This window comes from Vigna umbellata, chromosome 5, assembly GCF_029865625.1.
Source record: "Vigna umbellata cultivar VRB3 chromosome 5, Vumbellata_1.0, whole genome shotgun sequence".
Taxonomy (NCBI): domain Eukaryota; kingdom Viridiplantae; phylum Streptophyta; class Magnoliopsida; order Fabales; family Fabaceae; genus Vigna; species Vigna umbellata.
In genome coordinates, this window is record NC_142169.1 from 38351088 (window position 1) to 38369698 (window position 18611).

An 18611-nucleotide genomic window follows, 5' to 3' on the forward strand; every position below is an offset into this window, starting at 1 on the left:
TTTTTCCCACCATTCTTAAATAAATAAAAAATACAAAAATCTTCAAAACCAAAAAAGATGTCAATCTTGTTAAACCAAATCTTTTTCGGATTCACTTTTCAAAAATCTAAATCAGTCAATAATAATTTTCAAACAAACTCACAAACCTTTTTGTACATAAAGAACTATGTGATCCCTGATTGTCCATTATAAATGGATGTACGTAGGACCAAGGTCAATTCTTGTGGGGTTCATAAAACAAAAAATATGTTTTTGTTTCTTAATAGCTTTTTTTATTTATTTTTTTATTTTTTTTATGGGAAAATTAAACATTTTGAAAAACCACGTCAAGTTTATACATTTAATTAAAGGTACTGCCTTTCGGCAGGCGCGATAGGGTTCTAATACCTTGTTGAAGTATGCAGGAAACGTAATGTCAACATTCATGAGTTGAAATAATCCCCTGCAATTGTCTCAATTTTTCAGATCATGAAATCTGGGAGATGTCATATCAATCGAATTAAGAAATTTGGTGAATGCTTTTTGGATGTATAGCTCTATCCGAAAAAAAAATGTGAATTTCAAAATCCAGTTAACTTTCCAAACTCTGGTACACCAGATTGTCAAATTCAGTAATTACATTCTTCAAAGTATTCATCGGATTACGGATTTCATAATCCGTTTCACATCACATCTATCAAATTTTAATGTTTTTCCGAATCGAAAAGCAAAATCCGGTGAACTATCAGATTACGCAGCCCCACCCCCTCAAGTCTCACTTTATTCCCACCCCCTCCAACTCTCATATCCATTCCTAACCCTCCAACTCTCAGATATCTTATTTCTCTTTCATACATTCGTTTGTTTCCTGTCCGTTTGGGTTTCGTAGTGCGGATGTTTGCGCTGGTCATTCGACGATGCAGTAGTGCGACGGTGTGTGCAGTGGTCAGTGGTGCTTCGCGACTTGGGTGTACGAGAGGTTAGTTTGTTCTTCGCTTCATTTGCATGATATATTATAATTTTTTTTGTAAATGTAATATAATGTCTTTGTTGTGTGGTTGATGCTGCTGGTTTGAGTTTTCTCTGTGTGCTCTGTGAATTCTGTGTGCTATGTGATTTCTCTGAGTGTGCGTGTGTGCAGAGGAGGAGGAAGAAAATAACAGGCCACGAATGTTGCATATCCGTTTGAGCCTGAAACGGATGTGAAGGTCTTTCAAATATTCTTTTGTATGAAAAAGTCATTAGGTTGAGGTCCAACTGACTCTTCATTCTGTCTAATTTTGTTTTTCATTTGTATAATTACAAATAATTCAAGTTTTTAATTTCCTAATACCGTTTCACTATGTCAACAAATTACCAGGTATGCAGATAATAAGCCATATGTGCCAATATATCAGGTTTCCAAGGAAAAAGCAAAGAGCTTGGGGATTGAATTTATTCCTTTGGAAGTGAGCTTGAAGGAGACTGTGGAAAGCTTGAAGGAAAAGAAGTTTATAAATTTTAATTTGTCACCTTAATGAAGCAAATTTTGATTCGTGATATCTCCTAGAGGAGAAAACGTGGGAACCTTGATGTCACTCGGCTTCTTATGCTCATGCTTATGAATAAGTTTACAGTAAACTAAGATATAAATCAAAACTGGTGTTAAGTACTGAAATAAGCTATTTTTGGTCAGGTTTGTGCTAGGGACATCCGCTGACGGATAATCATATCCATTTAAGATTTACAAGGTTTAATTTAGGGTTGATCCTAAACGTATTAGGGATAAAATATTAATCTTAAAAGTAGATAAAATAAGAATAGAGAGGTGGAAAAAGGGGTAAAAGAGGAATGGGGAAATGGAGGGAACAAGGGGTGGTGGTGAAGGAAGTAACACCCAAACAAAGGTTATGGTGAAGAAAGATGGGTTTGAGTTTCGAGGAAGGTGAAGAGAAGAAGAATACAATTTTATTTATTTATTTAATATATAATAAGTAAAGGACAAAATGGACATCAAAAGAAATTTGGAAATGCAAAAAGAAAACAATGAAGTGCAGAAGAAGTACTCAAGTAAGGCATAGGGGAAAAACAAATCCCCAGACATTAAAGGGTGTGTTGCTTTCTGCACCCCTATCACATTTCTTCATGCACCCCTTAAAAAAACTACCGGAAAATTTTTTTCGTTACAAGGAGAGGAATTGCTGTCCAGAAATTCTTTTTTTCTGAAATTGTTTTTTATTCCAGAAAAAGAATTCCAAAAATGTTGGAATGCAGGACGAAAAACGACGTGTGCATGAAGTAATTCCCCACATTAAATCAGAACTGTTTTGCCAATCCTACCTAGTGTCACCAACAAACTACTTTTAATTCTTATCTAGCGCGAAGCATAAGATACTTTTAATCAATGTTTAGAATTTAACCAATATTTTTTAATGATTAAATATGCTTATTTCCTTAATTTTTAATAAAAATTGAAACTAATTCTTCTTTAAATATATGATTTAATATAGTTTCTTAACTGGTGAAATACCTGTGAAATACAATTATTTAGTTTTCTTAAATAAATTTGATGTGATGTTTTAAATGCATTTATCAGTTAATACTAAATTAAAGAAGTGTTAAATCACATAAAGAACTTAAATGTTATTATGAAACATAAGTATGTAATATCTTTTTACAAGTTATAGTAGTTGGAAGAAGAGTTGTTCCTTATCCAAATGCAAAAATTATATTTTTTACTAGAGATCTTTATATGTAAATCCAATTAGTGAGAGTTAAAAATAACATCTTAAGTAAAAGTTTAAGTTCAGTCCAACTATTAGCGATTTTGGAATCATTCCAAATTCTTACTAAAATAATTCGAAGTAGGAAATATGTGACGTTAGTTCAAACAACAAAAATATTTTCTCTAACCACATATTTCTAATTAGAAATCCCAACACTAAAAATAAAGAACTATATCTTAAGAACTTTGTATAAAAATTTCATCCTGATCCAATTGTTCACTACCAAAATTCTCAAAATTATCAATAGAATTTTATCGACGAAAATAAATTCTCCGATAATTAAAATTTATCGACGAATTTTATCAACGGATTTTTAAAATACATATTTCTTACGATTGAAAAATCCACCAGTAATACATATTTCATTTACCGACGAAATCAATAAATCCGTCGATAAAAAGAGCAATAAATTTCTCGTTCACTTTTTTTCTATTCATTATTTCACCCTCTCACACTAGTAGAATGGTGCAAACCCTATTTCTTCTTCTCGTTCTTCTTCTTCTTTTTTCTCTTTCTCTTCTCCTAATGCTATGAGCCATTATCAGAAATCACCATAAGTGTCCAATGGTACAAACCACTCACAACCATCAGCAACCAACTCCAAGAGTACAAGAAGCCACCGTAAGAAACCTGCAACAACCACCAACAAATCTCCTTCATACTATCAAGCATGATCCAAAGCACCATCTCACGTCTTCTCCAAACATTGAGCCATCCTCGCAACACTGTGAATCGTATCACCGAGAGCCTCCGTAAAAACCTACAGCGAACAGGGAAAATGCTAACGGTGACATGTGGTAGGACTTGATGTTCCCTTATAATGCTTGGTATGTTAAAAATGGTCACTGCAAAGTAACAATTAGATGAAAAACCCTAAAAGATGAATCTAAAAAAACCCTAAAATTTTTTTCCTTCACTAATTATCGTCGGATTTTTCCTTCACTAATTATCGTCAGATTTTTCTTTCGATAATTACCGATAGAAATAAAATTTTGTCGATAAACTTACCGACAATACTATTATCGACAACACTATTACTGACAGATATTTATGTTTTTGACAAGATTTTGTCCGTCGATAATACTTGTTTTTCTAACGAAGGGAAAATAAAATTTTTCTAAGACAACTTGCAAAGACTTAATTTTACACTAAAAATGAAAAAAATTATTTCTCTTAACATCAACTTCTTATTGTGAACCTCACAGTTTATAATGAAAAACAATATTTCAATAATACTTTTTAAGAAAATTTAGTCTAGTCCAATAATTTATAAGGTTGTGATCACAATTTACTAAAGTAGTTTAGGAATAGCAACTAGTTGATACCTCAAAATTATCCTTTAAGTTTTACAAAACTTTTTTTATAATTTCTTAATTTACTTATAAAAACATATTTAAATAAAAAATTTAAATATAATTAACATGAGAGTGTTATAATTATACATAAAATATTATTTACATTATAAATATTTAAATATTATTATTATTAATTAATTTTCTTATAAGATAGTGAACTATTTATATAATATAAATTTATTAACTAAAATGAAAGAAAATTATACTTTTATTCAAGATCTTACGATTTGCTTGTTTATATGATTCTAACAATACGGTTATTTTTATTACACAACTCCTAACTATGGTGGAGATCTTGCTAAGAAGAGTCAAATGAAATGCAACTAATGTATTATATATATGCTTATTGTATATATACATATAAGAAAAACGTTATTGCATACAACTAACGAAATGTTGTTTCCATGCATAACTTGAACTTGGTGAATGGTTGGAAAAGTTTGAGAATTGTTCTTGGTGAATGAGTGGAAAATTGAAGTTAAAGGGGAGAGTTGATAAGTGTAATGAATTTTTTTATTGAGTTGTCCCAAGTTGTAACCCAATGGAATATTTTGGAGCTAAAAGAATTGAAAAGAATATGACGTGTATTGTAGATGTTAAGGTTAGAGTAAAATTAGAATAGTATCTATGAGACTTTCTTTAAGAAACATTAAACTCTCATCAGTTGATGTAAGTCATATAGCTGAACGTAATTTGCACATATTCTTTCTTTTTGCTTTTTATGTTTTCGTTATATTATTCTAACCTTTGTTGTAACACAAATTATTTATTTATTCTACTAGTAAAATAAACCCATTCGTAGTAATTTAATCCAAACTTTAATAAATATATAACAAGTTTAAATGATTTTCCTGAATACATTTCTTAGTAGACATCTTTCGATTAATATATCTTGTTCGCAAAATAAATTAAATTAAAAAATAGCGATCAAAATTATGTTTCATTATTATAATGAAATAAATATATGCTGAAAAAGAGTTTTCGTGTTTAAGGATACAAATGATTTCGGAACCCCCAAATAATTCTATTTTAAAAATCAAGGCTTGCTAAGGAAATATTCAGATCATAAAACAAAATTCAGTCCAGTGCTCAATGATAAAACTGCTTTTTTTTTTTTTCTTTAATATTGTCTTTTTCCTTTGAGTATACATATAACTCCTTATTTATATTTTAAACATACAAAAATAGTAATCTCTTCTTGCCCAATGCTTTTTTTTATTGTTCATCCTCTTCTTTATTTCATGTAAACTACATTTTCTAATACTTATTAGAATACCATTTCTTATTTTCCTTCCTTATTTATTACAAAATGATCTTTGATTAGAGAGTTTTTTTTTCATTAAAAAAAGGATACGGATAAAATTTTCGTAGTGATGAATTATTTTATAGTTAAGAAAATAAATGTTTTGAATCCAAGTGGTTGATTTTGTTTAAGTTTTTGGAAGTTGATGAAGATGTGTCATGCTATGTTAGGAGTGCCTCTCAGTTGCACCATCGACAGCCAATGCCAAAATCATTGATTTTTATATGAGCTTGACAATGACTTTGCGTGCCCAAGAATTCACCCACCCTATGAAGCAAACAATGTTTTCATTTTCAATATGTATATATATCTTTAAAATATTAAATTATACTGATATCTAATTAATATATTATCATAAATATAAGTTTCATGTACCAAGTTATTGAGTTATAAGTATATATATAACCTTGATTGTAAAAGTGAAATTTTATGAAAATTTAACAAAAATAAAACAATAACAAAATGATTGTATTTCTCTACATATATACATATATTAAGAAATATTTTATTATTTAAAATAAAATTCATTTAAAAAATTTATATTAATTCTAAATTATTTGATACCCATATATATATATATATATATATATATATATATATATATATATATATATATATTAAGAAATATTTTACATATAAATAGAGTATCAAGTAATTTAGAATTAATATAAATTTTTGTAAGCATATCTTTCAATTTATTGGTGAATTTTAAAAGTATTTTTCTTAATAAAAATATAAAATAATATAATAGTTAGTGTAAATTAAATGAAAGTAATTTCATTCTTTTCATGCTATGTATACAAGAAAGAATCAAATTTTGAGCATAATTGAAGATAAAACTATCCTAGCCACAACGTAGAAAATTATTAGATTTCATATAGATCCCAACATCCAAATTATTGGTAATAGCAACAATATTTTGGATAATGCTTTGAATTTATTTATGTTTGGCCAAAACAAAAAGGGAAACTGAGTAGAGATTGAGTAATATAAGTTTGATATCTTAACCTTATTCTATCTCAAATTATTTAATTTCAGTTTGTTTGATTCTGTCACTGCTGAGATGCTATATATCAAGGGAAGAAGATTAAGTTAATAAAATCTTGCATCATGCTGCTTGAATATTAAGCTGCGTGCCTTCGATGTCCTTCTATGTGGCATCTATATCTCCTGTTACAACAAGTTCTTTTCATTTCATTAAAAAAAATCTCATTAAATTGACCAACATCCACACATGCATGTAAATACGAAATTCAGCATATCTTCCTTTCATAGGTCATTCTTCAAAATGGACATGAGGAGAAAGAGTTAAAATGTTAACCACTAATCAAGGGTTATAATATTATCAATAGATGGAGATGTTATATTGATTAATGACATATATAACCAAATTATAAATGTTTATAATGTAAATCTCAAATTACTAATTAAAATACCCAATTATGATAATCTCACTTTAAATATGAAAGAGAATTACCAACTGATATTTTTAATGTTAGAATGGATCACTAATCCTTGTTGTTTAAGAGATTGTGCTGTGGGAATGGATTCCTAATAAAACAAGTTCTTTAAAAAAAATAGTAAATATCAGTTTCAGCATCTTGTGGGTGTTTTTGTCAGTATCCATTGATCCTCATGCACATTTTCTACTACACAAATATATATTTATACCTAAGTTCCTTGTATCCTCCGAGACTGGTCGAATATTACAAAGTGCCAGTTGCATAGACATAGAAATCATCACCATGGGAAGGAAAATAAGCCAAGCATCACCGAAAATATCTAAGGATGATCCTCAAAAACATCAATTCAAGAGTTTGATTAAGGTTTTGCGGCCAAAGGTCTACATCACCGACAGCTCAAGCTTCAAGAAGTTAGTTCAAGAGCTAACTGGCAATGGAAGTCCCACCACTTTGTCTCCTCCTCCTCCTCCTTTGGAACCAAACATCATGGTTCAAAATTGCCCATTTGTTGGAACTGAATCTCATAGGGATCCTGAAACTAGTTCTGATGATGTCTCAGTTTCTCCTGATGCAAACTCACCAGAGTGGTGCTATGATGCATTGATGAATGAAGAGTTTAACCAAGTTTGCAATGAGTTATCCTTAGATGACCTAGCCTTCCAGGAATCAGTCGCCAACATAGACCATTTGTTGGCATATCAGAATTTCGAGTCACTACTTTTTGATTATGAACAAATGGAGCAGCCAGATGTCAGCATATATGATTATGAGTTGTCAGGACTACTATAGAAACATGTCTGTCTTTCCTGGAAGATCATGCACGATGTTGTTTCTCGAGTTACTTTTGTAGTTCTTGTTTTGTATCATATGAATGTATAAGTATTCTTTTTGTACACACAGCAAGTAAGTTTTTTTTTTTTTTTTTTTTTTTTTTTTTTTTTTTTATGCATAATGATTTTGCTTTGAGTTTGTTTCCATGGATTAATCTTCAATGAGGGTAAATATTTATGTTTTGTATTGATTTGCCTGCATGCTTGGGGTTAACCTAATAATTACTTCTGCAGTTTTCTTCAACATAATTTGAAGTTTACTGACTAAACGATATAAAAAACATAAATCATATTTTCTTCTAATCTCTTCCGTGTTGCATGTTATGGAAACTTCACTAACAAAACAAGGAGAGTTTTTACAAACTATATTTAAAAAAAGTTTTTCATAGATTTCCTATCAAAATAATTTGCATCTAAATATGTATCATTAGATCCTACATATGCAAAAACTGCCAAAAGATTTTATTACACAATTTAACCTACTTCTTCCTCTATATTTCACTTGTTTTCACACTTATAAGCTAAACTACAAGAATGTGATACATTAGCTTAAAAAAAATCAAGGGCCAAATATGGAATACAAAGAGTCAGGTCTAAGGACCTCTAAACCAATCAATAGTGCAAAATAAGATTTTTATAATGATATTTTATATCGATCTAAAGCCATCAAGTATATAAAGTGATACAATGACAATATCATAAATATGAGAAGTTTTTTTATAATAGTTGGATCCATAATCAATATATAAAGTGACACAGTGACAAAATTGTAATAAATTACAATTTTTTTTATACCGGTTGCATCCAAAATCAATATAAACACTAGAACAAAATTTGACGTGTGTTATTTTTTACCTTTAACATTTGAAAAAAAACTAACATCATAAAACAACCATTTTCTGATGTTAAAGACGTTGATTAACCTGGAAAACAAAAATAGACGTTGATTGACGTCACAAATGATCATTTGCTGATGTTAATTGACGTTGGAAATGATCAGAAATGACTATTTTCCTACATTAATTGGCTTCATAAAATGACCATTTTCTAATGTCTCTCCTCCTTTTGTTTTTTTTTAATAAATAATGATCCATTTTTACGGTTTTACTAAACCTAAAAAATAAAAAATCAGTAAATTTTATATATCTAGAACTCATTTTCAAATTTGTATGTACTATAAGGTATAAACTAAAGCTATCAAAAGTGAATGATGTTATAGTGGATAATTGACTATTTGTTTGTGATTTTTGGTTTTGATAACTATAATTATTATTTTTGGTTGAATTTTTTTTAAAACTCCTTGTAATCTTTATTTCAAGAAAAAAAAACCCAGGATCACTTACTTTGGGTCCGTCTGAAGTTTAAAAATTATTTGAAAAGTTAGTTGTTGTAGATCTTTAAACAACCATAATTTTTTCAAAAGTTGACAGATTTGGCATTATTATATATTGTTCCTTCTAGATTTTCGAAAAGGTCATTTTTTATTTTTCGTCAATTTAATTTCATCAAAAAGGTCAATTTTCAAAAACGGTCCTTCTACTTTGCAAAAATATTTCACAAACTTAGACTTTGAATTTTGATCTAAATTTTTTTGTTGGGTTTCTCATGACTTTTTGGTACTTTGACAAATTTTCAGGTCATTTGGAGTTCTTTTGAATATACTCTCAGTTTTAACTTAAGTTTAGATGTATACGATGTATGAACAACAAACAAGTTCAACAATATCAATCTTAACAATACCAACAAGTTCAACCAATTTATAGTCCATAACAAATGAAAATGAAAACGAAAGAGAAAGTTCATCAAAAACCCAAAACGAAACTAACATTCTTGAAGGTAGGTTCGCCGCTAGAATAAAGTGTTGTTGCCAGTGAGGAAGAAACAAGAATGCGAAAAAGGCCTTTAACGTTTGTTATTTTGGACATTCAACATGCAACCCTGCCCCAACGTCTTAATGGGAGATGTCAATTTCATGTCGGACTCCACATGAGACGTCAATTTGATGTCGTAATTCATGTCGGCTGCTAGGTGGACCAATGTTGGCTCGCGCTAAGAGCACATCTGTCTTACTCAGCGAGAAACCTAGTTGAGCCACTAGAAGTAATAAGTTGTTAGATGTGCCTTATCAGACATCATTAGACGTCGATTTTGACATTAACCGACATCCAATTTGTTTTCTTTTTTTAAATAAATTTGTTTTCACAATAATACCACATCTGAAATACAAAAAATCATCCCAGCACATCCCAAAATTATATATACTATGCGTTTCAAGTGATTATAATACTAAAGCACACTAGTGCACTAAAGGGAAACGACAAGGGTTATTTTCGCTTACACGCAGCGGTTCCGCAACCGAGACATATACAGGAGAGACAAAAAGGGCTTTTTGTCTCGGTTCTGAACCGAAGCGAAAAGGGGTCGAATTTTGCCTCGGATCAAATCCGAAATCGAGGCAGTAGATGGGGGTGTGCTTTTGTCTCGGTTCAAATCCAACCGAGGCAATAAAGGGTTTTTTTCTTTTTTACAACACATTCAGCTGTGACAGTGCAAGCTCCAAGCAGAACCGCCCAAACCGAAAGCTCTTGTATCAACTCAGCCCTTCCAAGAAGATCAATCATGCAAATGTAATGCATTATAATGTTTCATCCAGTGTCTAAGACACCTCGAACAGTCTGCTTTCTTTTTTTGTAAGAATCATATAACCATATTGACAAGTGTAAACTGGCTAAAGAAAAAAGCAACAAAAGAAAAAGTAGGTAAAAATTACAATCTAAACTCAAAAACAATGTGACCAATTCAGTGAATCATCAACACTCATTATTCAGGCAAATAAACATAACTAACAGTTACAATGCAGAGCAAAGCAATAAACTCTCATCAAAGGCTCACACTCTAGGCAGGAGGAGGTGGCTGAACCATGTAATCAACAACGACCACACTGTCGATCTGATCTCTAACTCCTACTGATAATTCACCAACTCCTTATTTGAATCCACGACCTCCAACTTGGCCGGTCCCGCAAAAACCGCGAGCGAAGAAATCGTGAAACCCTTGGCTCTCCCTGGCGAAAAATTCTCCCCAAAACTGAACTCACTAATCTGCTTAAAATTCTCTAGAATTCCTCTAACCACACCCAAAACCTCGTCTCCAACTGCGCCCTCCTTCAATTTCAAGAAGTTGACACAAAGTGCCGAGCCTGGCGGCGGAACGAGGTTGCTAAGGCCATCGGTGACCCAATCGACAACCATGATGTCGTCGAGGAATAGGTTTTCCTTGATGACGGTGACAGATAAAAGGAAGATCAACTCTTCATCAAATCAAAATACCTCATCCCATGATCAACCAAACAGGAACGATTATACAAAAACACTTCACCTGTTATTTCATTCAGAAATAGGGAACAAGCATAAACTCCATCTAGAAACCTAGAAAATAAAAAAAAAAAAGATAAAACCTATTTGATTGTCGCGCCCTTGCACCCTTGTGCCTCCGCCGCAAGAACAATAACAGCCACCGTGCCCTTGCGCCCCCGTCGTGTCTCCGTCGCGCCTCTGTTGCGCCATTGATGATCCCTCCAGGTTGGTTGTCCGTTCGAGACGAAGAACCCTAGGCTGGGTTGGATGCACGAAGAACCCTCTCGGCCACGGCGACGCGGATCCAAACAAAGAGAAGGGTTCATGTGTCGAATAGAGAAGAGGAAGAGGATAAACACCCCCTTTCGCGACGCAGAACAGAGAAGAGGAAGAGGATTATATTTTGGTTCAAGGAAAAAAGAAGAAACAAGGGCTGAACCCTTAATTTGAGTTATTTGATACAAGCCAACTTGAAATCAGAAAATAAAAAAAAATAAAACCTCTTTGTGCTGTGGTGGAAGAAGAAAGCCCTCTTCTCGAGGAGGAAGAAAGCCCTCTTCTCGAGGAGGAAGAAAAAGCATTGTTCGCGTGAGTAGATTATTTTGGTAGGGCAAGCTTTTATGCCTCGGTTGACTTGGAAACTGAGGTAGTAAGCCATTTTTGAAAAAGGCGTCAGGTGCACAGTCTGACTTTGCAGAAAGGACATGTGCTCTCAGTAGGGTTATATGCCTCGGTTGTTTACTTAACCGAGACAATATACCCCTTATGCTTCAATTCCCCTTAAACCGAGTCATATAAAAATTGAAGCGTATATAGCGCCTTAATAAGCTCTTTTTTACTAGTGCTTTATAGCTCGGTTGCTGACTTAACCGAGGCAGTATAGCTATCATGCTTCGGTTCCTTTTGAGTTGAGGCATATAACTTTCCTAAAACTAGGAAAATGCCACATGCCACCGCGCTTTTATACGCTCCGGTTTTAGTAAAACCGAGGCGTATATAGCATGTTAAAAAAACTGTTTTTTACTAGTGGCAATCTAAAAAGAAATCCAAAACTTATAAACTATCAAAAGTAAGCTAATTAATGTATTCAACAACAATAAAATTTTTCCAAAATATTAAACTATTGTATCAGAGTATAATTATGTTATAAGTATCAAAGTGAAACATAATTATTAGATATTCATCAGAGTATATCATTTAGTCATTGTTAGAGTATAATATTAACAGAACATATGAAATATATATTATCATACGATTATCATTTTGTAAAAGATATGACTTCCTCTTGTCATATTTATGCATGATATGTAACAACAAGAAGAACTATATTATGAAAGCGTAAATACTTTTTATATAACATAGCATGAATAACTTATAAGAGCATTGATAAGTGTTTATATGTATAAGAGCAATAGGAATATTCATATATGTGTCAGAGCATAAATATAAAGATAGATATTCATACATGTATCAAAGTATATATATCAGATTTAAGGCTTATAGACGATTGACACCAAATAAACAAAATAAATTTCTATATTTTAACAAATAAACATTACAATAGTTTTCAATGCAATATCCTATTATTACATTTCTCCCCCTGAATGTAATATCTATCAAGTTTAGCATTCTCACCCCTTGTTTGATAAACATCGAAAAGGGAGGAGAGAAAAGGCATCATGGAACGACTAAAGAATGATAAACATTGTTTCCTCAAGTCTAGTTATGAACTGATCCAAGAGGTTATCTTTGATACCAACTGAAATCACAAGTAAAGTTAAAAAGGGGGGGGGGGGGGAAGGGGTGGGAGGGACTTCAATAGAGTTTAAAACTTTTTGCAATGAAGTGCTACATGCTATTTGCAGGGGTTAGATGATCTACAGATAGTGTTGAACACTTAATGATTTGTATAAAGCGTTTAGAAAAATTATTAAACAGGTTGAGCAAAGAAAAATGCATTGAGGAAATATTCGTAGAATGTCTTTTTATCTCTTAACGTTCTTCTGAATCAATGTAGAACTTTAAAATAAAGCTTTATGATGGAAGCAGCTCCACTCTTCAAGATTGAGCAGCTTCACGATCCAGATGTAGGCAGTAGAATGAAGATAATGATGAGTGTTCTGATGTGCACTAGGTGTTTGATGAAATGTTTTTTGGAGGATGGAAGTGTGTGTGTTGAATCTCAAGCTCAGAAACCTTCCAAAGGGGAAGGAAGCTAGAGGAAAACGTGCTAAAGAGGCACAAACATTGAACTCGAAGCAAGGAGTGGCTGGACAAATCTCAGCAGCATTTCACTAAGGCATTCGAGTTCCCTTTACAAAGAGGAGAGTCTCTCTTTTACAGAGGAAGAGATGACTTTGAAGTGCCTAGCAAGCTATGAAAATGGCAAGATACATGTGCTGGAAATGCTACCAAGCATGAGTTACACGTTCCATACGAGGAAGACATTAAAAATGTGCTTTAAAACTTGGACGTTGGTGAGTGGCAACGGTTGTTTGGTTGGCTTCCTTTCTTTGCCTCCTTTTGCTTCCCTTTGCTCACCAAGCTTCTTTGGCTGATTGGCTATGGTTTCCAAGCCTTATTTTTGTCCAACAAAACAATGTAAATGTATTTAGTAAAGTAAACATTCTAAGACTTAGAAAGAAAAGATCTTTTTGTTTAAAAGTCCTTATTCAACTTCCCTTTCTTAGTCTTAGTGTTAAGTTGATACTTCTTTGGATGGGAAGTCCCTAAAGGGGTTGCCATCACTTTGTCCTTTATGATTTGCACAGATAAAGAAACAACACAATAGACAAATAAATAATATTCATACATGCATTTAAAATGTTAGACGTTCATTATAGCTTATTACGTGTACTACGATGTTTATGCGTAATTTATTTGGAGTAATGTATGCGTTTAGGAATTGTTAACACATGTATAGCATTTAATGTGCTATCATAGACGGTTCTTTTTAATAGACACTATTTCGTTAGACACTATAGTTAAAATTCAAAATAAGGGTTGTTAGACGATCTTGTCTTAACATATACATTGAAACTCATAAAAGAAAGGATGGATCATTTGTAAATGATGCGATAAAGGTTATAACAGTTAGTTATACTATAATATGATATGTTCAAACATTTTCCTTCAATATTTAGAGTTTTAACTACAAATTGTTATATGCCTATAGAAACAAATGAAAGTGGGTTTGACTCAAAGCACTATTAATGAATCAAAAGTTTTCCCTAATGATGTTGGTGGTAGAGTGTTAGGCCTAAAGCATTCTAGAAGAGTGTGTTGCATGGGTTTGGGAGTAGCTCCTACTAACTCATTTAAAAATACAATACTTCGACTTTTTGATTTAAGGTTTGCTTCATCTAGCACTGCCACATCATCAACATGTTCTAGTTAGTTGCAATAGAAGTACACCAATTTTGAATCCCAGTTCAAACCACCTTAGGTGGACTAAAAGCATACATGATAATGAAGAAAGGAAAGATTCCTCATGAATTGATCGTCTTCTTTGATCATCAACCACAAGTAAGTTACTAAACAAGTTGAAACACAATTCTTGATATACTCTAATTATAGGCAGTCCTTTCTAGTCTTAAGTGTGATATCAAATACTTCATCTATATTGTTGTGGTCCTTAAAATCTATTGTTAATAGTTGGTTTTCTGGTGTTATATAAATTCTAGAAAAATTGGGCAAGTGTTGATGTGAATGAGTGCCTCATACACTTGAAATTACACTTATGCCATTGATGATTTCACTTTAATATTTATCTTTTCTCATTTTAGCAAGCTAGTGATGCAAATAAGTCCAAGTCTCCTTTGGGTACAAGAGGATAATCTTGCTAGCAACATTTAGGAAGTTTATGATGTATTTTAGGATGAAACTATATTTAATCTATTATAGATTTTGCATAATTATGGATTAAGTTGTAATTATGTTTCCATTTAAATTAGTTTTATGTTACTATGGTGATTTGGAGAATAAAATGATATATATTTGAGCACTTTGGTAGAAGAAGTTTGTCATGTATTTTGTTACCACTAAAATATTTTAAACTTGTCACAAATAAATATTGTTGACACAAAAATATAAGCACCTCAAATAGTGACATACATTGTCATGTAAAAATAACACAAGCAAAATAAAGTAGTAAACATACAAACTAAATAATACAAACGATAGAGGTTAGAACCTTTATAGTGTAATTGTAACATCCCAAAAATATAGTATAATACTATATAAAAGAGTCATCACAGATATGATATGGTAAACAACTATTGACTATCATATAAAGTAAAGACTTACAGTCATCCAAAATAACTATAAACTTTAAAGTTTATATGCAAACATCATAAACCAAAACTATTTACAAATTTAAATACTACTCCGAAGAAACTACACTGCAACATTGCCTCCATCAAGAGCCTGCTCTAGAGACACCTCATCTCCCTTTGCTCACACCCACAGGATGATCATAGCGAAGAGATAAAACAAAGAAAACATACAACCCAAACACATATAAAAGGGTAAGCTAGAAGAAAACAAATAATGATATATGAGTACATATTAAACATTCTTGTAAGATACACACACAACACATTAAACCAACTAAACTTTATATATGACCACCCCTTGACTTGACCATCGATTAGTATGAATATGTAGCTATAACAGTTTGTGCACTTGTTGTGGTGAAACAACTAGCCCACCCCAAGCTACCACACAATGTTAGTCCGTTATCACTCACCTTATGCTAAGATAAAGCCCCTAGGTTAGGACCTCCTACTATTCTCACGACATGCCTCACCCTTCTCTACTTGAGACTAGGTGACCATTAGAATGTCAAGATGAAATCCAAGACTGAGCTTTCCATATTCATACTTACAACCTTTGAAATCACCACTGAGAAATTCCTCCTTGGAATTCTCTTCCACACCATTTGAAACCATGATTGAAACCATATACTTTTACTTTGATATTCATATAAACTCATACACAATCATACATCATCCACAATTGAATCAATACATATCTCAAACCAATCAAAACAAAGAAGAAAAAAGTACATCACAACTTGGACCAGTTGCTTAGCGCATACACTTGTTGAGCGACCATAGAGTTCTCTCGCACAACGACCCAGCTCGTTGTGCGAATTCCACAAACAGTACCTCCAGACTCCAAACCACTTGATTAGCAACCCAGCTCGCTGAGCTAATAAAACTCACAGTACTCCCAGACCCTAACCTCTCGCTTAATGACCCTGCTCGCTTTGCAAATAAAAAATCACAGTGATCCTAGACCTCAACCTCTCGCTCAACGACTCTGCTCGCCATGCAAATCCCCCAGAAAGTGGTCCAGACCCTCCAAGCACTCGCTCAGCGATATAACTCGCTAGGTGAATAAAGCTTCTAGTGATCCCATACTTCAACCTCTCGCTTAATGACATAACTCGCTAGGCCCCCAGAAAGTGTGTCCAACCTCTCAGCCACTCGTTGAGCGACTCCACTCGCTTAACGAGTCTACATAATTCTGCAGCACCAAACTGCAGAATTTTGAACATGCACACAAAATGACCAATTGCAAATATTTTTCCTAACTTTTAATCCTCCTAGATCGTGTTATAGACTTAATTAGGCTTGAACAATTATTTTTAAACCTTACTAACATCATTATAAAGTGTTTCCTAACCACACTAACCTTCAAAATCTAACAAACCTCAACCTATGGACCCAACTTGTATTCTACCACGTTTGGCACAATTTTAAGAAACATAGGGACATTAACAAGTCTCAAATGACTTATATAGCCTATCCCAACTGACCAATTAAATACCTAACTCCTAAATCATGTTTTCACTACTTCACTTCCTCCATATTAGCTCTAAACCAATACAGTTTGCATCTACTCATAACCAGCCAATGCCAATACAAATTTATAACATTTTATACATCAAATTACAGCCCAAACATCATTAAATGCAGTTTATACTCACAGTTCATCCATTCGTACCTAAAAACAATCAAATTGCATATAATCCCTCTATCATAAAAAACTTAATTTCAATTCAGCCTACACAATACTCATAGACTCTTCACACATACACAACTAATCATCAATTAAAGCAAAATTCTAGCTTCCCTTACCTCAAAGAAATCTGCACGGTTATCAAAGAAACACCGACCGTTGCTTATACCGCAAGGAAACTCTAAAAACACCTACCAATCACCAATTGGCGATTAAAAACAAGTCTTAGAACCTAAGTGAAGTTAACAATTGAAGAAAGAAACCACTTGACACATGCAAACAGAAATCTCTTGCATGATCAAGAGTCAAGAAATCACTAAGAAAAGGGAACGAAACTTACTAACTCTAATAAAGAAATTGATCGGTTGGAAAGGTAGCTCTCGACGCCAGGATCGCCTAGACACCTCCTGATTGTCGAACAGATGATCCAAGAGTGAAAAAGGTCAAAGAGATGGTAGAGAAAACGAAGAGATAGTTTTTTAGAGAGATATAATGTATTTTAGATAATGAGACGAGTTTAGAAAATTTTATTTATATTATAAGATTATTTTATAATAAAATGCTTGGTCTCATTATTTTAATACATCTATCTACTCTAATACTCTATTTTCTAGGTTCTTACAATATTGAAAATGATATTAAAAAAAAAAGGAAAAAACTAAAGTAATATCTATAATGAAATAGTTAAAAATACAGAAAGTTTCAAACTTCCTCCAAATAATATTATCTAATATAAAAAGTTAAAACAGTCCATAAAAAAACTCCACAATATATATCATGAGTTTTTTTTATTTATAACTATTCTAATTAGCAAATATTGTAACACTAATTACATTACCACGTAATTAATGACAAACAATATGTTTTAAAAAGCATTAAAAACATATATTTTTTAAATTTTTTGAAACACTGTTTGATTTAACCAGAAGTCATGTTTGTCCAGCGAGTTTATGAAAACTTGATACTCGAACTCTTTGGATTTTGATTCTCCGATGGTGCATAGCGGGGCCTAACCCACATGCATCAATACAAACCACTATAGTTCTAATTGGAAATCAAATTTCCTTTCGCATCCAATGGCATTATGACCCTGCCCAACAGTGCTACAGAATTTTAGAACATTATATGATTTTTTGAACCATTTACCTTCTTCTTGTTAAGTGATTTATGAAAATTCTTTTAAAAAAAATATCAATTTTGCCTAAAAATTAATTCACCCCTCCCCATTTTTTGGTTTATATATGTAACATCCCAAAAATACAACAATAAACTATATAATAGAATAATTACATTTAATAATATTTCAGTTCAGTCTTACACTAGAAAAATGTACGGTTCTGGCCGAACGACCTTACAGAAAGATTACAGCTAAAACTGCACCGGATAAGCAAAACTGACCGAACGGTTTACAAAGGTTTATACCGAACGATCAAATGAAATCAAAAGAGAAGGGGATCAAACGACCACCTTACTATAACTAGACTACGGACCGAACATCCTACTGTTCGGTCTTAACTTCAACTTCTACCAAATTTT

At 32.4% G+C, this 18611-nt stretch overlaps 1 protein-coding gene across 1 annotated transcript; it reads right to left on the minus strand.

Annotated features, from left to right (window-relative positions):
• Nucleotides 1-10658: 10658 nt before the first annotated feature.
• LOC124820458 (stress-response A/B barrel domain-containing protein UP3-like) lies at nucleotides 10659-11261 on the minus strand. Its single transcript, XM_047292155.1, has 2 exons — nucleotides 11153-11261; nucleotides 10659-11005 (listed from the first exon to the last, which is right to left on the minus strand). Exons 1-2 carry the CDS (start codon nucleotides 11259-11261, stop codon nucleotides 10659-10661), a joined length of 456 nt encoding a protein of 151 aa, XP_047148111.1.
• Between the last annotated feature and the right edge of the window lie 7350 nt (nucleotides 11262-18611).